This window comes from Mirounga leonina, unplaced genomic scaffold (genome assembly GCF_011800145.1).
Source record: "Mirounga leonina isolate KUSES-001 unplaced genomic scaffold, KU_Mleo_1.0 Mir_125, whole genome shotgun sequence".
NCBI lineage: Eukaryota > Metazoa > Chordata > Mammalia > Carnivora > Phocidae > Mirounga > Mirounga leonina.
In genome coordinates, this window is record NW_023270305.1 from 22,208,638 (window position 1) to 22,233,637 (window position 25,000).

At 45.9% G+C, this 25,000-nt stretch overlaps 1 protein-coding gene across 2 annotated transcripts in view; it reads left to right on the forward strand.

Moving 5' to 3' along the window:
• The window catches only part of VIT (vitrin), a 101,265-nt gene that overhangs the window by 36,429 nt on the left and 39,836 nt on the right, over nt 1-25,000 (forward strand). For both annotated transcript variants that reach the window (XM_035000906.1, XM_035000907.1), the window contains exons 4-7: nt 7,362-7,518; nt 12,873-13,006; nt 17,652-17,729; nt 23,270-23,461. In XM_035000906.1, the coding sequence (XP_034856797.1) occupies nt 7,362-7,518; nt 12,873-13,006; nt 17,652-17,729; nt 23,270-23,461 (561 nt within the window). The remainder of the gene's footprint in view (nt 1-7,361; nt 7,519-12,872; nt 13,007-17,651; nt 17,730-23,269; nt 23,462-25,000) is intronic.

Genomic DNA, 25,000 nt, shown 5'->3' on the forward strand with positions numbered 1-25,000 from the left:
TTTAGTGCATTGGACACTGATGAAGAGATATACAGCTCGAGGTGGTTGTTGGATTTGGGTATAACACGCACACAGCTTCTTGAGTAGGTTCGCATGTTGTTAGCTGCAGCAACTTGTAAGTAATCCCCAGTGTATGCTAGCTTCTTAGACACCTGGTGTCAACACCAGTGCATCCTCTGCACAGATCGGTGTGTGTACCCTTTCTCAGACCATGAAAAAGGAAGAGGATTAACTTTCTAGCCCTCCTTCTAGGGGTGAGAAGAGAGGTGCAATTTCTTTCTTTCTTTTTTTTTTAAGATTTTATTTATTTATTTGACAGAGAGAGAGAGAGAGACAGCGAGAGAGGGAACACAAGCAGGGGGAGTGGGAGAGGGAGAAGCAGGCTTCCGGCTGAGCAGGGAGCCCGATGCGGGGCTCAATCCCAGGACCCCGGGATCATGACCCGAGTCGAAGGCAGACGCTGAACGACTGAGCCACCCAGGCGCCCCAAGAGGTGCAATTTCTTAACTGGTAAACTCTACCATGGCAATTCTCAGGAATAACAGGAAAACAATGGGATAAATGCACAGATGCATACACACACATACACATAACCTCTATGTAAGAAATATTCACCTGCTGATGGTTGTCAGTGATCTTTGAGTTCAGAAAAGTCCTGTAGGATTAGAGTAGGGAAGAGCAATTTAACTCTTTCTCTTCAGTTATGGAAGAAGCAACCAGGTGGAGGTGGCAAAGTCTTGGCTTTAGAGCCAGAGGGCCTGAGTTCAGGTCCTCCCTCTGCCACTTACTTGATACCTGAGCTTGAGCAAGTCAACTCACTTCTCTGAAATATAGAAACAATATACTTCTCAAGGTTTTGTACAGATCAAGTGAGAAAATGTGTATTAGAGTCCTTAGTGAACTAGAAATAGGTTATTTTTAGAGACACAAACTTTTGCAGCTGCCCAAAAGCTGTGTTGCCACAGATAGATGAACCTCCGCTATCCAAGCACTCCTTCCTCACTGTCCTTCCATGGCATATGGATAAAGGTATTGTCTCAAGCCTGGTCAGAAGGACCAAACTTCACAGACTTTTTGATGTGCTTACTGCTTGGGCTTGGAGTTACCTGTTGAGGCATGTGCTCTTTACTGGGTCTGTCTTTATAAACATTTTCCATCATATGTCTTATGTTTCCCTCAACTGTTGCTTGATATAGCCTTCTTGAGAAATCTTTCATGACCAGAGGAAAATATTTCTTTGACCCCCCACGGCTTCACAACTTGGCAAAAAGCTTGGCTCAGGTGAGAGTGTGGGACAGTGCTGGAATCAGAGTTCAAATCCAACGCCACCATGAACTAACGCTATAATTTCATCATCCCAGTGTTAGCTTGGCCACCATGGGTCCTCAAATGCCAGATTAAGCCTGTGTAAATACCAATTCTATAGTCTTTTTAGAAGTCTGGAGCATGCGCCATGATTTCTGGAGAATCTGCAGTGTACTTCCTCATGATTTCTCTACCTAGTCACTCCTGTGTTCCCATGGCCTTCCTGTTTTGCCCTGCCCTGTGACTCAGCTACTTTACTAACTCCTACAAGAAACTTCCCTGCATCTGAAGTTTTATCTATTTTGGAGTCTTTACTACAGATTTTCAAGGACCAACAGATGAGGTCACCTCATGGATCGTAAAATCTTCCACCAGCTCATTCTACCCTCACCCTCTCTCCCCTACCATCTCATGCCCCACCCACTCTCTCCTGAATAACAAGCCGATTTTATGGGTAGATGTTTCTCCTTGCCTCTCTGAAGAGTTCAGCCCACACACAGGCCCTTGGAAGCTCAGCCTCTAACCCAAGTAGGCTTATTAAGAAATTTCTTCTGAAAAAAACTAATGTGTAGTCCTGAAAAGAGTGCTAGCAAGAACACTTGTTGACTTCTTGGTTATGGCGGGATTATTAATTCATCTAATTCTCTCATGATTTGACCCTGCTTACCTCCCAGACTGCATCATAGACCCCTCTCTCCCTCATCCACTGTTCTCTATACACACTGGCCTCCTTTATGTTCTTCAAACCACCAAGCCCATTCCCACATCGGGGTTTTTGCCCTGGTTCTTCTTTCTGTCTGGAGGGTCCTTCTTCTAGACCTTTGCTGGCTGGCACCTTCTCATCACCAAGTACCAGTGGTAGGAGATTAAGTAGACAGGAGTACAGAGACCAATCCTTTAGGGCCTTGTAGAACATCTCAAGGAGCTTGGACATTATCCTAAGGGCAATAGGAAGCTAGTGAGGGTTTTAAGCAGGAGACTGATGAAATGTGATTACTTTTTTTTTTTTAAGGATCACACTGGCTGCACAATGGAGAAAGGACTGGGGCAAAGGGAAGGGCAACATGGAAGGAAGAAGACAAGATACGAGGCTATTATGTTAATAGTCCAGACAGGAAATGTTGGTGACTTGGACCAACATGGAGGTAGAGAGGAATAGCAGCTTCAGAAACAAAACTAATAAGATTTGCTAATGGACTGGTTTCATTCATTCACTCATTCAGGATTCTTTTTTATATATATATTTTATTTATTTATTTGATAGAGAAAGACATAGAGGGCATATGCAAGCGGTGGGGAGGGACAGATGGGAAGGGAGAGAATCTCAAGCAGACTCCCTGCTGAACATGAAGCCTGCCATGGGGCTGGATCTCATGAACCTGAGATCATGACCTGAGCCCAAACCAAGAGTTGGATGCTCAACAGCCTGAGCTACCCAGGCGCCCCTCAGCAGACATTCTTGATTGGCAGTAAACAAAACAGAAATCCCTGCCTTTGTGGAGTATATATTCTAGTAGGTGAATGAAGATACAAGTGAAACTGGGACCTTGAAAAGTAGTAGCGTTTAAACAGATAAAAGGAAAAAGGGTTCCAGGTGTGAGAAATGATCCAAGCCAGGTTTGCAAGATAATATGCATTTGGAAAGTATCAGGAACTGTAGTGGCAAGCCCAGAAGTTCTGTGGAGGGGACTATGGAAAGGCCTTACAGGTTGTAGAATTTTTTCAGAGGCAGCAAAAAGGTATTGATGGGTTTTTACACAGAGATTCAAGGTAGTTGGAGGACTTTAAGAAAAATGGGAAAGAATGCTTTGCAAAAGAAGTCACTATAAAGGAAAGATTACCATGATTTGGTCACTGGGTGTCAGGATCAAGGAGAAGGAAATATTCATCTTCAAATTTTACTTAATGGTCTTTTTTTTTTTTTAAGATTTTATTTATTTATTTGAGACAGAGAGAATGAGAGAGAGAGAGAGAGCACATGAGAGGGGGGAGGGTCAGAGGGAGAAGCAGGCTCCCTGCCGAGCAGGGAGCCCGATGTGGGACTCGATCCAGGGACTCCAGGATCATGACCTGGCCGAAGGCAGTCGCTTAACCAACTGAGCCACCCATGCACCCTTAATGGTCATTTTTATTTCATTAAATTTACATTTTTGTATAATTCTCTTAAAGTAGGATTTTGCTCTACTTCAATATCACAGTCTAACAAAATCAACTTTCATATCAAAACAACTTTGCATAAATGTTTTTATGTTATAACAATTCTTCCTCATAAGCAGCCAGGAGGCGAGCTTACAATGGCTTTCTCTGAATGGATTAGGAAATCTGTTTTCCAAAAGCAACATAGCCTGCCCGGGATCAGCAAAAAGACGAATGGAAAACAAGAAGTAGAGTCTTCCCTTTGATTTGGCCTGCTGCATCATTGGCTTATTGTATGTGACATCACCTGGTCTGAATACCCGTCACCTGATCCGCTATTAGATCAGGCAGGAGACCCAACCCAGGGTAGGAGCACACGCAGTGCTGCCTCTAAGATTCCAGTATTGCAGGAAATAGTGGCTCAGACACTACGGGTTTTGCCCACGGACCCTCTGAGATCCATACAGCAATCACAGGACCTCAGGGAGCAGCATCTAAAGGTCATCTTTTAGTTCTAACTATCCGGGTTGCAGATGATTCTCTTTTGCCTGTGGCTGGTGCCAAGGGCCTCTGGGAAGAAATCCTTGGTGGATTCTGCGATGCTCTGATGTTGACCTGTGTCATGAAAGTGATAGCGACCATGAGAAGGCAAGGCATCCTGTGAGGGAGAAGAAGAGCACATGGCCGAGGAACAGGTCTCTGTGCAAAGGTTCTACCCACGCAGCTCTGGGCAACCCCAGGATCTCTGGGCTCCCTAACTACCACGGTGACGACTCAGGAAGGAATGGGAGAGGCTCTTGCCTTGCTTTCTGAAAACGTTCCTGGCAGGAAACCTTTTGATGACTTCTAACTAAGTTGTCTCCTGAGGTTAATAGTGGGATATTCTTGAGCTGCCTTAATTTTGACTTGTTCTCTTAAAGAAGTCTTATTTCTGCACATCTGAGAAAACACCCAGAGAAAGGTGAAGGGAGACACGAAAATGAATCTGAGCAACAAAAGAGAAAGAAAAAGGAAAACCTAAGCTGTAGGATCGAATAGTTCAAAAGTGTTCAGAGGAAATGCAAAGAGAAATCACTTCGTTTGGGCCTTAAGTGGATGGAGGAAAGATTCTCAGAGGTTACAAGAAAACAGACGACTTCACAAACAACCAGGTGAATACTGGAAAGAACTAAACCGTGGTTTCCATACTCAAAGAAGAGTGGCCAAAAAGATGCAAATGGCTGCCACTTCCAGAGGCCGGATTCAGACATTACACTTTCCAGTGATTTTGGCAATTACTTTTAATTAGCTCACTCTCTCCAGCTTAATATTCTGTACAAATTTAACAAATATTTGACCTTTAGCCACACTTTGCCATTGCACCCTGTTTTTCCAAAGCACATGAGTGTATGTGCTTGATTTAATTTTTTCCCTGCTAGGGGTCCAGTTAAGTCACTGATTTTACTGATCGAACTGGGTGCAGTTAAAGCAGATCTCATTTAACTTACTTCCAGGCCTTTGTAAAAACTGAGACCAAACAAACAAACAAACACCCCTTAAGGGAAAGGGGAACTTGATTAGCAGGAAGCAAAATATTCCCATGTGACCTTTTCCCCCTTGTCTTTTTAAACCAACTATTTCATGGAAACCCCTTCCTGTACTGTGAATACCCTGAAGTCTTTCAGTAGCTTTGATCACTGTGTAACACTCATGCAATAAGCTTCTAGATTTCCCCCCCTTTTAACTTCTCCACTCCAGAAAATTTGGGTTGGCCTGCCAGGAGAGCCAAAACCTCTGGGAGCCAAAGTCACATCCACATTAAATCCCAGTTCAGAGCCGGTCACCTCCTAGTTCAAATACCTGAGAACCAAGAAGGCAGGTCCATTTTGTGTCCAGGTGAAGGAGCAGATGCATTTGGGAGTGGGGGAGTGGCGTGCAGAAGGGAGGGGAGCTGAGCACGTCCAGTTACACCCAGGGAGCAATTAACTAATTTCAGGAGAGAAGACACTGGCGTCTTTAGGCCCCAAAGTGCCTTTTAAAAAAAAATAAATAAATATTCTAAGGCTCAAAATAGTAAATGCAGCCTTGAGTATCAGGATTGAAAAGAATAAAAGATAAAAGGAACACAGCTTTGGAGAGGAGGCCACCTGTGGTAGGGAGGAGAAAACGCGCAGGCTGCTCAGAGCACAGGGCTTGGCTTCTTAACTGAGACCACAAATTGTTTTAGCCTGCGATCAGACCTGCCCCCGCCCCCCACCCACCGCACCCAGGAGAAGGGCTTCCATGCTGGCCCAGCCCTGCATGGCCAAGATCGACTGGGAGGAGTGTTTAGGAAAAGAGCAGGAGTTCTAACTTCACTTCTCTCCGTAGTCTGAGTGAAACGCAACTCTGCTCTGTCCAGGTACATAAGGGTTAAAAAAAAAAAAGAGTGTGCGTCTTGGATACAGCTGGAAGCCATTAACAACTCTGAGACCATCTCGGTAACCCAGTCAGAGGGTGGGTGGCCTGGCAGAGATCCTGGATCCCTGTGTGTAATCACGGACTCTTAGCACTGGGCGGGGCTTTATTTCTCCCTCCCACCCAATGCAGAAATCCCCTCTTCCACTGTTCAGTCCCTGCTCGCATGCTTCAGAGAATGCACTGCTTCAGGAGGCAGCCCCTTCCTTCAGGGGCAACCTCAGGCACTAGAAAGTTCTTCTTTGCAGAATTTGCCTCGGTAGAAAATTTCCCCTTTCGTTCTCGCTTGGCCGTCTGGTGTCATGGCACACAACAGTCCTACTTGGGAAGACAAGGACTCCTTTCCTCCTCCAGATTCTCACCTCCTCATGGACGAACAGCCCCGTCTGCCAGCCAGCCCTCACATCTGATGGTTTCTGGACTCTTCCTGAGCCTGCTTACTCTCTGAACTGTGCTCATGTTTCAGAGTCCCTTGTGAAGAAAGGGGCCCAGAACAGAAGACATTCCTAGCTACAAGGGCACCAGGATAGTATCGTCTAGGAGACCTTTCCCTTCAGGAGTTTTGAGGGCCATTTTTTCAGGAAAGACGCAGCAAGTCCCCCTTTCAGGTACTGCCACTAGACAATCTGTGCCACCTCATTCCCGGGCAAACTCTCAGCTCTAGAAGACTTGCCTGATGGACAGTGCTAGTCTGGCAATGGCTGCAACAAAGCCAAAAAGGAGAGAGGAAAGAATGAATTTCTTCTAGATGCTCCATGGGGGATTACCACGCTTTCCACCAAGTGTTGAGGGAGATGGGTAAAGATGGCTCTCATCTTGCCCTGGATCTAGGACCCGTTCTCTAGGACCTCAACCAAAGATCTCTTTCATTATCTGTCTCCCTGTCCAAAAACCTTCCATTGTGCCCCACCTCCTGAACAGAAGACAAGCACTGCCGCCTCCCTCACCTGGCCCAACACTCCCATTCTCCATCCTCCTGCCCGGCTCCAGCACAGGGCCTCTGAGGCAGCAGGCCAACCTGGTCCTGGCCTCCTGGCCCCCGGGCCCAGCCTCCCTCATTTACCCTTCCTGAAATGCCTTCCCTCTGTCCTGTAAGGTTGTCTGAGAGGTCCCTCTTTTCCTGGGCTAGCTCCTGAGCATCTGAAAAACCAGTGTTCTCCAGCCATGGGCTCAAGGTGACGTTTCTGACCCTTGGAGGTGGGTCTTTTCCCAGAGTTCTCCTCTTCAATTGTCTGGAGAAGCACAAGATTCCACCTCTGTTTCTGCTCTCAGCAGGTTAAATGCATCTGATGGTCATTGTTGTTCTTTTGGTCTGAGGAATGTCCTAATTATATCTTTGCTTTCATTATATGGAGAGGACCCAGGGTCAGCCCAGGCTCTGGCTTTTGGAGATTAAGTACATGAACAGTTACGACCTAACAGAGTCATCCCATGTATAAGCTGATACCACTAAGTGTAATTTTGACCTCATTTTGCTTTCCCAGCTGTGCCCCAGATCAACTGCGATGTCAAAGCTGGAAAGATAATCAATCTTGAGTTTGTTGTAAAATGTCCGGCAGGATGCCAAGACCCGAAATACCACGTTTATGGCACGGATATCTATGCATCCTACTCGAGCGTGTGTGGCGCCGCGATTCACAGGTGGGTACCTCCAAGCTACTTAACAACGAGCAGTCAGGCTGTGGGGAGGGAGCTCCCCGTGCAGGTTGCCTGATGGAGCAGGCAACACCGTACACATGTAACTGAGCATCCAGTACTTCTTGTGGCAACCCTACCCCATGGGATTACACAGAAGCCATGCGTGGTCCCAGATCTCCTTCCACAGTGCTCCGTGGAAAGGACCGACTTCTCCCCGACCCTAAGGGGATGGGGAGGAGAATTCTACTCTCTCATGTTCATGACAAGGAAACCATAGTTCTCGGTGACATAAAGCATGTTTTTTCTCCCTGTATGTACTGAACGAGGAAATAATAGGGATGTGAGTAAGGAAGGCCTGGAAATTTGGAGAAGAAATGTCACAGCAGTGGTGATGGCCTGGAGACGAGTAGAACAGGAAAAGTGAGGAAGAGGGTGACAGGTGGTTCTGCTTGGGCAGCTGTTGGTTTGGGCTCCAGGAAGGAGGACAGGAAGTAGGACATGCTTTGAACTAAGTCACTGCCTAAATGAAGAGAGGCAGAAGTGACCTTCACAGAATCCTCAGACCTTTTTGCTTAGGCTGGGAGTCCCAACTCAGGAAGATGCGTGTCTACTTCCTATCTTTGATAATAAGGCTAAGAGTGTCCATGTCAAGCATCTCACTTATGTCACCGTATTTAATCCTCACGGTTCCCTATGCGGTAGCTACTACTGTTATCCACATCTTAAAGAGGAGAGAGACTGACTAGCTTTTCTAAGGCTGCACTATTAACAAGTATCCAAGTGGGGACTCGAACCTAAGTCCAGTGCCCACGCTCCTAACCACCACTTTGAGATGCTTTGGGACACGACTCCGGAATCAATGCTCAGCCACCAGATACTGGGCAAAGTTTCTGAAGTATTCGGGCTTCAGGATCTTTTTCCTTCTCTTTACTTGCACACCAGTCAGGTGATGGATTCATTTATCCCTGCCAGAGAGAGGGGGAAAGATGTAAAATTTACTCCCTCTCCAGGTGTCTCGTCAGTGGCTTCTCAGAAATTTGGGGAAGCAGCAAGAACGAAGTCTATGTGTAAACTGAGATTTAAGAATTACTAGCAGAGTCTGTTTGCCATCCTCCTCACCGCTGCTGTGGAGGGCTGATGAGCTTGACTGATTTTCCAACAGGAGCAGGACTCTGAAGGCTCTATTATGGAGAAGTAGGGAAACATTCAAGAAGAACTATACCAAACCCTGTTTCTTAACCCCAGACTGTAGAAAAAATATTTTGCTTTCACTCTGAAAGAAATTTCATGCATAAAGGAAAGAGGTACACAAATCTACCCATACGTGCGTGTGCACGAATACACACATGCCTGCTCCCACACATATGTTTGCACACATGTGCATGCTCACATGCATCCTTACACATGTGTGTGCGTGCCCGAACAGCATCCACACCATGAGCACTCTCCAGTCCGTGTCTATGTGGACACTGATGTCTGTTGCAGGGGCCGAGCCTGTCTTAAGGTCACCTATATTTTTCCAGCTGGGACCCAAAATGGTTGGCACTTGCTTTCTCTGTCCCTTGCTGGCTCTGTCTTGCCTTTCTGTGTTTCCCAGGCAGGTCAGAGTCGCATGAGTTAATCCAGCCTCACAAAGATGCCGTCATAATCACAGTAATCCCTTGCACTGTGATTCTCTCCTTCTAGCATCATCGCAACCCCACGAGGCTGCTGTTAACATTCCCATTTGTTAGAAGAGGGGCTGAGAAATAAGGAAGCTAATTCAATGGCTAGTTAGTTGCACATTCAGGATTAGAGCTCATGTTCCGGGACTTCCAGTCCAGAGCCCAAGCGACACATTTACATAAGAACAGGGGAGCCCCAGTACTGCTTAATATACAAAGGGAAGTGGATGCAGACTTTGGACCAGTAAGAGTCGGAACGGCTTTATGATGGATGGACACACCACCAGGGACAAAATAAGAAGGGTATTGACAAGGACCAGGACTCGGCAATCCCAGCATTTGGACTGGGGTGTAGGAACTCGTGGAGAGACTATAGAGGAGGGTAGAGGGGTGGAGAAGAACTTGAATGTTTCAAAAAAACAAGATTTGCTACTTGAGCAACCAAGTGCCCTTTGAAACTTCCTGGACCAGCGTCTGATCTAGTGGGAAACTCTATTCAGAAAGAAGTATCACTGTCCATGAGAAGGATGAATAGAGGTCTTAAGGGAGAACAGATAGGAATTTTGGATACTCTCAGTTGTTTTTTTTCACACACAGAACAAGTCTGTTTTCAGAAGGCAGGATTCAAGACAGAGAACTTGAGTAGAAAGTACACACGGGGCCTCCAATATTGGCCTGTCAGAGCCCCCCATGATCAGAACTGGGAGGCTGGAGAGAGCACATTTTGGTTCAGACATTCAGATTAGCTTTAGGATTTAATATTCATACAATATATCATAATCAGATGTCTTATTATGAGTGATTCCCTCGATTCTTTCAAACCAAAGGGATGATGAATGTATTTGAGGCATCATATTTTGGCTCAGTCTTGTCCTGAATCAACCTCTGTATTTAGAGTGGGACCAAGTGCTGGGGAGAAGGAAGATTTCTCCCCAATGGGGCGATGAGGGGGCAACCCCCATGCAGAGCACTCTTCATGCTGATTTCTGACCAGAAGCCTACCCTGAGAATGGCAATTGTTCAAATCCCAGCCCTTTTCTCCGAACCATGCAGCTGACCCTCAGCTGAGCCCAGGCCCCTGGCACCGGGGTCAGGGAGGACAGGAATCTGAAGGCTATGTCTAGCATCAAGCAGGGCATCTGAGGATGCAAAGAAGTGAAACCGGTTTTTGCTCTTTCAGAGAATATATATGAGGTGCCTATCCCTGAGTGAGGATAGAAATGAGGTCACATTTACATAAATTCTCCAAAGTACCATGGCTCCTATCTGCTTCCTAAGTGAAACCACAGCCTCTTGCAGACTCTCTCCCTCCTCCAGTGTCTCCTCCAGTGGTCGAGTCTCTGGTGCATTCCACCTCCATGGACTGCCGTTGGCATCTGGAGTTTATAGACCACTGACCTCCCCAGCATCTACCCTTCTCTAGAACATCTGAGAAGATCCACATCCTCCAGTTAAGTCCATCCTCAAGATGAGGCATCCCTCTTGCCTGCAATAGAGAAATCTCATGAGCACACCATAGTTCCGTCCTGCACCTTCCCTGAAGGCTGGGTTTTCAGTCTCACATCACCCTCAGATGGGGCGTCAGCAGCCCTGTCCAGCTTGAGAAGCCCCTGGGCCCTTCCCATTTCCTCAAACAGCCTGAGGGAAGCTCACCACAGGCCCCCCTCCCCCCTCACTGCGAATGGCCCCTGACGTGCTTCGGACTTCACTTCAACAGGAGACCAAGTGCCCCCACACACATTTCCTCAATACAATGGACTATGAAACCGAGGGCAGAATAATTTCCTGGGAGGGAAAGAAAAAAGCTGTTATTTCTATCTTCCCCATTAATTATAAGTAAAGGGAGCAGGGGATATATATTCTTTTTTTCAAATAAATAGAATGTTCAGCCTACACAAGGGCCGTGCTTGTCAATGTTGAATGGCCAGATCCCCCAAAGCAGGGGTAGTGCTGAGTTACCAATTTCAGGGGTTTAAATCCTCCCACCGTGGCTGATTTCAAGCTACCGTGTGAAGTGAACCAATTCTCACAATCCTGGAAAGTTAACAGTTGGCTTTCATAAGCCCTTGTGGGTGGCATCCACACTCCACCAACAGGCCTTCCAACGCACGCAGAAGGATAAAATACTGTCTTTTCCCTAAGAAAAACGTCTAATCTAGTTGGGAGACAAAAATCAACTCAAGAAATGTTTAGGAAATCGCACAAGACCAAATAAAATCAGAGTCTGGGTTGTGAGACAAGAGTCTGAGGCATCGTTAGGAAGGGATGGAGCCAAGTCTTTTCAGAATCTCTGTGGAGAAGAAAGTGTTGGGCCTCGTCAGGCAGAAGTGGGAGCTGGTTTTCCAGAGGGAAAGAGCAGCATGAACAAGACGCGTGAGTGGAAACCATGTGCTCTGTTGGGGGCGCTGAGACCAGCCTGGCTGCACCTGGGAGACCTGAGCTAACGGATTCTGAGCTCCCGAGAGAAAAGAGAGGGCAGGGTCACAAAGATTTGGAAAGATGACCCTCAAAAGATAAATGAAAATCTCTCCAGGTCAGAATTAAAAAAAAAAAAAAAAAAGATTTGGAAAGATGAGGAGTTGGCATCAGGAGGTACCCGTGCTTTCGGACTCTGAGGGGCCACTGTGACCAAGTGGGACAAACCCAGGATTCCAGGTCAGCTAGACCTGGGTTCAAATCCCTCCCTTGCAATTTAACCAGTTACAAAATCTGGACTGAGTCACTCCACTGGTCCAAGCCCAATTCTGGGAAATGGGAACAATAGCACCACCTTCCCTCTGCAACTCACAGGTTTGCCGGGAGGAGCCGGTGAGAAACCTCACACAGGGATGATTTTAAAGCAATTACGTGCTCTATATGTCAAGTACTATTATCGCTTTCCTTCCTTCCGGGTCACTGAGCAGTTGAGTGTTGAAAGTTCTTGACTTGTGAAGGTGGGAGGGCAGGAAACGGCAGCTCTCATTCCTGGAGGGGAGGGAGGGTGTTGATGAGAACAAATCTAAGTGCGTTTTTAGCTGCCTGTGTGCTACAAATCACAGATACCCACGGGAGCCATTTTAGGCTCTGGGGCAAAGAAAGGACAAGGGGAGGGGATGCTGAGGAACCAGAATGGAGGCCTTGCTTCACGTGCAAGCGAAGAGGTAGATACGTCAGTCTCTGTCACATCAGGATCCAAAATCTTCAAAATCGTAGAAATTAAAGAAACGATTTCTAGGAGGGAGTCTTTTTCATGAGTTCAGTTTAGCTGCACACCTCCCTTCCCTGGCCCAAAATAAAAGGAATAATGTGTTTTGCAAAATGTCATGGCCACCCTTCAAAGTAGCGGGAGTCATTCTGCCGTGTCATGACACCAAATTAGAAATGGTCAGGAAGGACGTTTTACTTAAATGAACGAACTAGTGGGGATGAGGAAACCAAGGAAAAGAAATCTGAGGCACGGTGGCAAAGAGAAATTGCTGCCTAACGGAACAACCAGGTCCTGATAATAAGAAAGAGGAAGTCCGACCTCAAGCTCAGATGCTGGGCCATGCGATGGAGGCACCCTTCTTGGGGGGTGGGCGGCAAGTCAGGGTAAACCTCATCTTGATCTCCCTGCTTTCCTATCTTTCAGTAAAGACAGAGGCTGGTTTGATGGTCGGTTGATTGCGTCAAACGGTGTTTTTCTGTTCTTCACATTTTTGTTTCTCTTCATAGTGGCGTGCTTGATAATTCAGGAGGGAAAATACTTGTCCGGAAAGTCGCTGGACAATCTGGCTACAAAGGGAGTTACTCCAATGGTGTGCAGTCATTGTCGCTGCCACGCTGGAGAGAGTCCTTCATTGTCTCAGGTAGGCCCGTGCTCTGGGGAGGCCCCGCCATGCCCGGCGCTTGGCCTAAGTGACCTCACGGGATGAAGTGTGCTCCTTTCAATGTTCTGTTGGCTTTAGTGCGTGGCCCGACTCATTTCATCAAAATCTGAAGCATCAGCTCTTCCGATAATTAGGATCATGAAACAATAAATTATAATGATGGTGATAAATCACTACAAAGTCTGGAAATATTAAAAGGCTCCAATTGCTCATTTTAAACACACTGCAGCTACCCGTAAATCCAGTCAAACTTTTAATGAAGTGAATTACATTTAATAACTTGGGTTCTTTTTAACTATTCCTTTAGTGAGGCCAAATAGGTCTCATATCCGGATCCTCATTTCTTGATATTTCTGGCAAATGGATAGGGATATAGGCTCTTAGAGAACCAAGCTACTATTTTGAGATTTCTTTTTGTTTAATTAATTGTTTCACTAGTCAGTTCTTGCTCTCTAGCTCCTTAGGATTTTTGCAGACAATCATTTTCACTCTTTACTTCTCTCTTCCAATGAGGTGATGTCAGTGAGCTAATGACTAGTGTGATTTCACAGTGAAAAGGTAACCAAGTATCTATTATCATGACCTGCCCTTGCCTATTTTTGTGACATTCCCCCAACCTAACCTTTTATTTTGAATTTTAACTGAAAGAAAAATTAAAAGAACACTACAATGAATACCCACATTCCCTTCACCTAGCAACATTTGCTTTATCTATCTACCTATCATTTATTTTATTTTGTTCTAATCCCTGTGAAAATAAGCCGCAAGGCATCATGACACTTCATCTCTCAATACTTCAGCACACACCTGGTAAAAACAAGAATATTTTCCTAAATAACCACATTACCAATACCACCCCTAAAAAATTAACACTGATACAATAATGTTATCTAACAAATAGTTCTTATTCAATTATATCCGGTTATCCTAAAATAGTCTTCATAGCAAGTTGTTCCTCTTCTTAGTCCTCCTCCTCTCTCCTTCCCTCCCCTTCCTCCCTCCCTCCTTCCCTCCTTCCCTCCCTCTCTCTCTCTCTTTCTTTCTGATCCACAGTCTAATAAAAACCATCCATTGCATTTGGTTGGCACATCTGTTTACTCTCTTTTAATCTAGAATGAGCTACCACCACACCACCTTTTTTGGTCATGAATGGCAATGACATTTTTGAAGTCCCAGCCAGTTGTCTAGTGCTGTGTCTCACAAACATGTCCAGCTATTTCCTCATGATTGGATTCACGTTAACTACTTTGCCAAGGGTCCTACCTAGGTAGTATCCTAGCCTATCCATTCTGCCGTATCACAGTGGCCCTCTCAGGAGGCACAATAATGCCAGTTTGTCCAGTCGTTGGTGATGCTACAGTTGACTGGTTGGATACATTACAATCTCCCTCCATGGTAAAGATACCTTGTAATTAATAAGTAATCTGTAGGGTGATACTTCCAAACAGCATGAATAACTCATTCCCCAACAAATTCACCTAATGGTTTTAACATCTGTCGGTGATCCTTGCAGTAGCAAGAATTGCACTAGAAATTAAAAAATTATGATTGTTCTAATCCCGTCATTCCTTCCACATTTATTAGCAAGTATTCTTATATAAAGAAGAGGGGTATTTCCCCCTCTCTACACCTATTTTTTCAAGTACCACTATGGACTCATGGATTGTTTTCGAAAATATGTTATAATCCATTATTATCATTATTCTTTTTGGCACTCAGATTTTCCAAGTTTGGCCAGTGGGAGCCCTTCAGGCTTTTTTTTTTTTTTTTTTTTTTTTGACATGTCCTGATTGGTGTTTGAGCACAACACAGTGTCCTGTCACCATCTTATACTCGCCTTACTCTGGGCCTTGAATCTCCCATTTTCTTCAAAAAGGCTTCACATGATTTTAAATAGATTCTAACAAAGCTTCCTGGCACCCCAACAAGATTAGGAGCCGTGTCACTCTCCTGAGAAACCACCTATGGAAGGACCAATTAAAGCAAGGAGGGGAGAAATATTTTGTAACATAGTAGATCTTCTAGTCTAGGTAGTTTTCTGGTACCTTTATGTGTCTCAAGCCCCAACTCCTACTACCCTCCATGGACCAGAGTTTTAACAGAACTACAAAGAGACCTTTTAGGGTTCTTCACAACTTGAGCAGTCCCTGCTTCCTCTTGCCTGCAGAATTCTGCACACCCAGGGCTCAAATTAAATGGGTTTCTATGCCAGATAGTGGAAAGTCATCAAACATCTGAGAGAATGCAGAATAGGGGCCATATGAAAATGCTAATATCTAGAATCCAAATGTGTCAAATATAGAGAGAAATATAATCTCTACATAGGTGTTTACCAAGTTGCTCCTGGCTAAGTAAGAATGTTTCAATCTTAAGTGCATAGCCTGCAATTCAAGAATCCCAACAGAGGTTTAAAAAGAAAAATTAACTCCAAGAGAGTAGAGATGTTTCGAGTTTTGTAAATGAAAATCAGTCTGCTGAGATTATTCCCTATAAATCTCAACTTCCGTGTCCCCTCATTTCACGTAGTGACATTTAACCAAAACGCTTCTTGCCAATTATAACAAACGTGTGCTTCTGCAACGGCTAGGAGCCTCTTCCGAATGGGTGAACAGGGAGAGCTCATTGCAGCATAAGGGCATTGACTGGCCAGTAGCCAAGGCTTGTTCCCCACTATCTGGGGGCTCAAGTTTAGCTGGATTGGGTCCGAATCCTCCTCTGAGGGCTCAGGTGCCTCCGTGACCTCTCTCTAGGTTTTTATTTCTAATTTTCACAGATCACTGTGCTTTTAGTTAATTCACTTTGGCGGGCGGGGACGGGAGCAGGACCTGGGATGTGCATTTTTGGTCAGCACAATCTTTTGACAGTCCAGGGATAGGCAAGGTCAGAGAGGGACCTCCTAATACAGCCCATTTGTTCTTTGATCCACATTTCAGAAAACTGAGCTCATGTTCCTTTTCCTTCTGAATAGAAGCAGAAAGAACCAGAGGATTTCAGATGCAAGAAGAGTAAACAGAGGGAGATGATGTCTCTGCAGTGTGCTCTGTTGATAAAGTGAGGCCTGCAGCCGTGGGGCCCTCCTTGGGTCCGAAAGAACCTCAATCACTGTCGTTTGGAGGTGGCCCAGACAAGGGTGGGGGACCTGGAAAGGCCAAGCTCTGTTCTCCCGGGGCTGGCGGGGGGGACTTGAATGAGATGAAATAACTCCATAAGCCCAAACATTTTGCCTCATCACCACTTTGCGTGATATTTATAGGTAATGTCAGCATAGAATCTTCACATCTCTCTGGTAACATATAGTTCCAAAAGAGTTTAACTCTTTTTTTCATTAGATCCCTACAACCTAATGTAGTAAATTGGCCTATATCGTTGTCCATATTTCCCGAATGAGAAAAATGAGAGTCTCAGTGATTGAGGCAGCTAATTAATGGCAAATTGGAACAGAAAAGAGGTTCTTATTCCCAGTGCCAGGCCCTTTCTGAGCCCCTGTCATTCCGTCTGCTTCCTGACTCTGCAATCCCTTGTATCAATAGGGCTTTTGGCAAAATCGTGCTCTAGATTCTGTCCCACCCCTCAGGCTCTCCATACGACACTCCTCACTGTCTCCTCCCCAGGCCTATCCTATAAAACTACTTCCTTAGATTGTACATTAAAATTCTTTCCTTATCAGATGTAAATATTAGATAACAGGTGAGACCCCTCTGAGTTGTAACAGAGATCTAAGCATTAAGGTATTCCTTTTCTGAATAAATACTTATTGAGCATCTCCTACATTGCAGACACTGCTCTAGATGCTGATCCGACAGTTACCAAGTGAGACGGATCCCCCACCTTCGGGGGTGAGGGGAGGCTTCTGTATCCCAACTGACACTTTCCATCTCATTGTGGAGCAAAACTCCTGTGGTGGAATGTCAGGCATCATTTCCTGGTGGAGGGAGGCTTTGTAGACTGCAGCCTTCTCAGGCAATTTTCAGTCCTATCAGGCTTGGTACCTCCTTATCCAGCCCCGATCACCTGATCGTTTTTCTTTTTTATGCCTCCCTTGTTGCCCTGATACATATTAACATTTCTTCTCCTCATCTGGCCTCTAAACTCTCTTTCCCTAGGTGGGCAACAAATGCTTATTTTGAAACCTACTTTTAGGTTTCTCTAGTGCCATGGAATTCAAATGGATCCCACTGGGTCCGTGAAAGGGAAAGAGAGCTATTCTGCAAGGCTAGCCTGTGACCAGAGCTCTGGGGCGTCCAGAAGGAGAGCGTGGGGAGTGTTTTTACATCCATCTACTGACCTAATTAAACATTCAACACCACATGTATGAAAACCTTAGCTTATATGTCACATCTTCATGAGCAGAATAAGGGTTACTAATGGGAACTCTGAGTCATGGACATTTTATTGCTTCCTTTCTAATATTAATAAAACACAAGCTCTATAGGAAAACAAAACATCTCTTGACTTTCTTATTGTAATCAACAATTCACCGGGGGGGGGGGGGGGAGACTGATGGATTTATTGAACTCCAGAGAGATAAATAGGAAGGAGGGAATCAACTTACCAGAACAGAACCATCTAAAACTTCTAGCTCTAGAAATAAATCATTTTTTTCCTTTTTTTTTCTTTTTTGCAGAAAGTAAACCCCAAAAGGGTGTAACCTACCCATCGGCTCTTACATATTCATCAACGAAAAGCCCCCCTGCCAAAACAGGCAAGTGTTCACGTGTGATTTCATCTAAACCTTCCGAGTTTATAAACACGTGTTTTAGGAGGTAGTATAGAAATTAACATCTTAACTGGTCAACCTCCATTGACTCCGGCAATATTATAACAGGTGCCAAGAACATGGGCGCAGAAATCAAGGGAATCAGATGGCTAGGCTGAAGGATGATGCTTGGTTTTGGGTTTTGTTTTTGCAATTCCAAGATGACATCTATGTTTGTGTCATTTGCATTCAGGATGACGGCTGCCTTAGATTGTACTGTATTGTTGCTTTAGAAGATGACAGGTCAGGGGTGCCTGGGTGGCTCAGTCGGTTAAGCATCTGCCTTCGGCTCAGGTCATGATCCCAGAGTCTTGGGATCGAGCCCCACGTCCGGTTCCCTGCTCTGTGGGGAGCCTGCTTCTCCCTCTCTCTCTGCCTGCCGCTCTGCCTACTTGTGCTCTCTCTATCTCTCTGTCAAATAAATAAAATCTTTAAAAAAAAAAAAAAGAAGAAGATGACAGGACATTCTGTCTAGAAACGTCCCCTGGCCACTGAGAGGGGAAACGCTGTCTCTGCTCAAGTAGGAAATGAAGGGAAGCAACGGGGATGGTGTGGTGTATGTGTTCACAGAAAGCAACTCATGGAAATACCCCAAGCCAAAGATACACTGTTTATGAGGTTGTGTGGATCCAGCTTCCTGTGAACCACAAACGGAGTACAGGTGGACCGCAGACAAGGAAAATACCTTTTCCTAGGTTTCTGTGTTAAAGCGGGAGCTGGGCTATGCATTATTGTCTTTGGGGGCACTTTGATTTCCCACACAAAGAGAAAGGATAAACATCCCTTTCCAACATACACATAAAAGGGATACTTGAGGTCTCGCCCAGCTTCTAGAGGAACTGCTCCTTAAAATTATAGTCTCATTAAAGAGTAAGCTTTCACCAGTTCAAATAAAAAAATCCCAGTGAGAACCGTAAAAAGGTGGCCCCCTTTGTGGCTACCCAAATGATAAAATTCCTACAGAAAGTGGGGGAAGCAGATGAGATGAAGACGTGAGGGCCAGCAGTTGGTTCCTCCGGTCTTGGCATGCCCCTATAAAATGCTTCTTAATCCGTCCAAGACTGTGAGTTAACAGGTAAATCAGGTTAGGATGACCCCCTCAAAGCATAATAACCTTCTTCCACAGGAAAATATCTCACTCAAAAAAGTAGAAAGCACCTTCAAAAAATAAAAATCAAAAGCATCTCGATTTGCCTGGTGCAGCTCCTGTGGAGGATGGACATTCCTAAGACTTAAATGCTGTTTCCCCAGGCAGTTAGCAACCATCATGCAGGCAGCTGTTACTTGGCTAGAGTCTCAGGCTACTCTGAGCTAAATACAAACAGGTAAGTGTTGGTTTGTAGAAGCTCATCAAACCCAAGAAGGCACGTTGCTGGCGTTACAGTAAAAGAAAAAGGAAAGTAAATCTTTATTAGAGGCTGCTGAGCAAGAGTGGCAGGAGAACCCCCCTCCTGGTTCCCTTTGGTCATCGGCCCAGCCCCTCCCTCCGGAGGCAAATCAAGCTGAAGTTTATGATGATATGTTTGATTTCCTAAGAACCTCCTGCCCTCGCTGTCTATCCCCACCAAGACCACCCCCTGCCCCGGTCTTGAGAGTAAGACAGTTTCCACCAGAACTCTACAGTGGTCTTGGGCCACCCTCTGATGGGAACCACATTCAGGAATCTTGAGGCTATTTGTGACTTGCCTTCCACTTTGTTCCCCTTTTGAGGAAAAACATACAGAATTTGGAATCAAACAAATGTGGGTCCAAATCCTGGCTCTGCTACCTTATGTACATTCCTTGACCTCTTGGAATACATGGGAATTCTTGGATTGGCTTCCAGGATTGTGTTTAATATCAAATGTGAATGCTTATGTAAAAGAGGCTGTCACAGTTGTCTGGCACATAGTCGATGCTCAATGAATATTAGATTTCCTGCCCCTGTGTGTAATCCTGAGGCCTGTAGTGAGTTAGTGGCGGGAAAAGCCAAGTCCTCCCCCATCACTCCGACCTCCAGGCATTGCTGTTAAACTGGCTTCAGTGTCTTTTTCATGGCGCCTCACATTTGGCACCTGCTGAAAGCACTGTTTTCCACTGGGGCAAGGAGACGTGTGACATAACATGATGACAAACGTCAGCTCCTGCCATTGCTCGAATACCTACCACGTGGCAAGCAGACATGATCTCTAACTATGACAACAGCCCTGCCAGGTAGGTCCAACCATCCCCATTTTTCAGCAAAGGAAGCCAGGCTCAAAGAACTTTAGTGGCCAAGCTGGTGAGAGCTGAAGTCAGAAGTCCAGTCTAACATTGCCTGGCGGTTCTCAAATCAGATTTCCAATGCCCATCCCAGATCCAGTGAATCAGAATCTATGTGGTTAGGCCCCTGGGGCCTGCATTTTAACACTATGATCTAATGATGAATCAAGTGTAGGGAGCTCTGAGGACCTCCTACTGCTGCTGAGAAGGTAGTTGTCTACAACTGTTCATGACCTCGGGGCGCCTGGGGGGCTCAGTCTGTTAAGTGTCTGCCTTCAGCTCACGTCATGATGCCAGGGTCCTGGGATCGAGCCCCACATTGGGCTCCCTCCTCGGTGGGGATTCTGCTTCTCCCTCTGCCTCTCCCTCTGCTCATGCTCTCTCTCACTCTCTTTCTCTCAAATAAATAAAATCTTAAAAAAAAAAAAAAACTGTTCATGACCTCGTCCAAAGAGTAATATGTTAACAGCCTAAAGGAAGTTTTTTATATGTTTTCCCATGAAAATCTTTGAAAAGATTTCCATGAAACTTCCATGTATTTGAGATTATATGGAGAAACTATTTTACTGGTTTCATTTTTTTTTTTAAGATTTTACTTATTTATTTGACAGAGAGAGACACAGTGAGAGAAAGAACACAAACAGGGGGAGTGGGAGAGGGAGAAGCAGGCTTCCCACCGAGCAGGGAGCCTGAGCGGGGCTCGATCCCAGGATCCTGGGATCATGACCTGAGCTGAAGGCAGACGCCCAACAACTGAGCCACCCAGGTGCCCCAACTGGTTTCATTTTAATTTGCTCAAAAGGAACCAGGTACTATGAAGAATTCATTTTGGGTCACATCCAGCATTACGTTCAGTAAGGAATCAGGAGCAATTGGGGTAGAGCTTTTTCTCTCTTCATCTTAAAGACAGTTCTATTCCGTGCAGGAGAGCAAGCAGAAACAACAGCCCGTGGGAGACCATGGAAAACCAGAGATGGACCTGTTGGTTGAATTGATGACATGCTTGAAAGTATCTGTTTTAAGCAAGTAACACAAATGGCTGTCATCAGGATATTTAATCTGTTCTCCAGCAATCAGTATTAGTAAAGGAAGACTGGGGTATTTAGAAACCTCAGAATTATGCAATGGTGTGATAAAAAAATAATTCATAACTTCAATATCTAGTAAGTGTAAGGTGGCAAAAATGTTCATTATTGCTAGAAGTTTTGTTTTTTAATTTAATTATGGTTTAATTAATAATTTGCAAGTAAAATGTACTGTAGGTTTTATATATTGCTTTCCAAATTAATAATTTCATCCTATTTCATAAAATATACAAGTCGTTCTGTTAAATGGCTTTTCCCTTTATGAAGTAGGCCCAACCTGGGCCTGCATCCCCCTGCCAAGGCACTAATGCTTCATGGCATTTACCGGAGGGTGAGACAGAAGACTCTTTTGGAGAAATTAGAAACTTCCCTAGGACTTGTTATGAACGCTCACTGCCTTTGAAGTCACGGAAATGTCATAAATCACACAGGTTCGGTCTTGCCCAAGGGTGGCGTGAAGACTGGCTGAACCCCGAAGGCCACTGCCAGCTCTTTAGCAATTTGTCTGGCATGGTCTACGGGCAGGTTTAAAGGTGACCCACTGTTAGCAACAACAGGGTGAATGAGAGATCCGTCTCCTGCCCCAATGGCCCAATGCCCATGAGAGCAGACTGAAGGGCCAAACTCCCACCCGTGCCCGGGGCACCGTCGGCCGGCCTGCTGTCCTGAGTCACTGCTGTGATCCCTGCAGAAGGTGGCGGCGGCAGGGTGACAAATGCCCAGATGCCAGTGCTGGGTAGTGAGTCTACATGCCCCACCACACGTCTGTCCGCGTGGCTGGTCCGCAGCCACAGGGCCGACGCCGTTTTCCCCGCGTGCTGTACGGTGTCAAAGGGGAAGTTGGGTGGTTCACAGAAGCGTGCAGCGCCTTCTCATCTCACATGCGGTCCTCTTGGCTGCTTTTTTGTGCACCAGAGATGCATCAGCCCTAAGCAGAGTCAAAAGCTAGAGCTAGGATGCGGTGGGTAAGCTGAAAAAATGTCCCCCGACCAAAGATACCCCTGTCCTAGTCCCTGGAATCTGTGGATTCTTCTGTATCTGGCAAAACACCAACAGGGAGAGGGAGGGGGGCTTTGTGGATGGGATTAAGTTAAGGCTCTTTAGATGGGGAGGTTATCCTGAATCGTCTGGGGCGGGGGGACAGAGGGAGATCTGATACACATGGAGGAGAAGGTCATATGAAGATGGAGCAGAGAGACACCTGAGGATGTCGGCCGTGAAGCCTGGAGGGGGGTGGCCACACGCCAAGGAATGCCAGCAGGTGGCAGACAATGGAAGAGGCAGCTTCTGTACCTGGCGTACCTGCCATGGGGCTCAGGAGACCCATGTAACTGGTGGCTGTTTTTCCCTCCCAGGACTGGGGCACTGTTCAGTTTGGGGGCCATTTTGTGTCTCCTTCTGGCACAGACCCATGGCTGTCAATTCAATAGCCAATGCCCACTGGGTAGCCATTTGTCCCCTTGCCCTGAACCTTCAGAGAAACTATCAGGGCATGCAGAATACTAATAAATTGAGACTTGTTTAAAATCGTGGAAACAATCTAAATAATTACACATGAATGAAGAGCCCAACTTAGAAGTAGAATCTAGATGATCCTTACCATCTAATTATTTCTGTCACCCCATTTTACAGATGAGAAAACTGGGACCCAGAGGAGTTAGTTGACTAGCCATGAACCAATCTAAGCTAGAACATCTAGAATGCATTCTCTAAGAGTCAATCATAGAGAAAGCCCCAAGGGTTCCTTCCATCCCTAGGTCAATGCTAACTGACACAGAAGGAAAGAAAGAGAGAGGGAGGAAGGAGGGAAGGAAGGAGGATGAAAGACAGAAAGAAAAAGAAAGTTCATGAACCATTGCTTCTGGCGTCCGGCAAATTAATTTCACCGTTAATCGAGTTCTACCCTCTCTATGTTGCTGTATTTAAATATTTTAAAAAATTGTTTAAATATTTTATTGTTATTTAGTGTTTGGTTTGCTTATTGGCTCATTGCTCCATCCAGGTTATACATTCCTTTCAGACAGGTGGATTTTATCCTCTACAGCAGCTAGCACAGATCTTTGCTCAAAGCTAGCATTCAATAAACATTTATTTTGTTTCTGTACTCAAGAGCCTCCCAACGATTTTGTAGGCCCCAGTATCATTTCATCTCTTTTACAGGTGAGGCGACAAAAGCCTATCAGAAGCCACCAGTCCCAGGAACAACCGCACAGCCAGTCACCCTGATGCAGGTAACGGGAGCCCCGGCCACCGAAGCCACCCACACCAGCCTGCCAAAGCCATCCCCATCCACAGGTTCTACCACCAGCAGCCTCAGACCACAGCCTGTGGGCCACAGGAGCTGGGAGCTGGGTCAGTAGGTAGACTGTGTGTTGTCATGTGCTAGCAAAGTAGGAGACTGGGCTTTCTGAATGCTTGTGTGGAGTGCCCATCTCCCACCTTTTGAGCTGGGTGAGGGTTCGTGCTAAGACCTGGGCCAGGAGTGGTTGTGTCCTTCCAGACTCAAGGGGTAGGCTTGAGCCTAATGCTAATTCAGGACCAAGCTATGAGCTAAGCAAACCATGTAGAAGGGGCTGAAGACAGATTCAAGAGTGGGACTGTGGAAGGTAGAATATTACACAAAAGCTTCCTATTGCAAAATCCTCATTTCTCCAAGAGCTCAGCTGAAGGAATAATGGTTTCAGTGGAAATACTGTTGGGTTTTAAGTGACACATTGTATATTCCTGGAAGTCTCCAAATATTAGAAGCAAACAAAACAAAACAAAACTCCTATAAGGAAAACCAGAGAGCTACATTTTTATTCCTTTTCTGATTGCTTTTTATGCATCCATCTCTTAAGTCATGCTTTAGCTTTTACCAAAGTCCATTTTATGAAATTAATCTCGGTAGTACATCAAACAGGACCTTAAGAGCTCATCTGAGAACCCCATCTCTAGTTTCTACACAGGCTTATATGCCAGCCGCCCAAGGCTAATAAGCACCCCTCTCACTTGTAAATATCTTCTGGCAAGAGCCTGGAAAATTCCGCAACAGGAGTGACACTTCTGTCTCAGCAGGCCTTTCTAAATATCTCCCACCTGGGGCCATTTTTTCCTTCCAGGAGGAAGTGCCAGGGTCTTGTTGTCTTCAGCGTCACCTCCAGCTTCCAGACATTTCCGCCACACAGCATGGCCCTTCCCCCTCCCATACGTATCAGAGCCCAGCCATGTATTCATCCTTTTCTCTGATAATATCACCACTTGCTAGGCGCTAGACACTCTTTGAAGCACCTTACAAACACTCGCCTAGGACATCCTCATACCAGCCCTCTGCAGTAGATCACAGTGGATGGACGACTTCTACTGTGACTAATCCCTCGTCCTGGTGAGGAACCGGGGCAGCAGGGCTGTGAGCAAGCCCGCCCAGCTCACACAGCTGAGAAGCAGAACCCCCAGCAGCCGGGGTCTCCTGTGACTGGCCTGCAGCAGGCGCCCCTGCCATCCACGAGCGCCCAGGCACGGATGAGGCCGTCGCAGAAGCAGGCCGTTGGGCACCACCAACTCCCGCTGTGATGAGTAACAACAACAGTGGAATGCAGGTCGGTCCAGGCTTCCCCGGGCCCCGCACACCGCGCACCCCTTTATTCAATGTTCCTAATGACTCTGCGAATCTAGGAGTATTATCAGGCCGTTCAATGAACGACCCATGGAAGAAACTATAATATAAAGTCCCCAAATAAAAATACCATAAAAATACTGTCTGGAATACATAGGACACGCCCCCCATCCCATTCCCGTGTAACCCCGGCCGGCGGCCAGAGCACAGGCTCAGAGTGCCTGCCAGCGAGAGAAATGAAGGAAGGAAGGAAGGAAGGAAGGAAGGAAGGAAGGAAGGAAGGAAGGAAGGAAGGA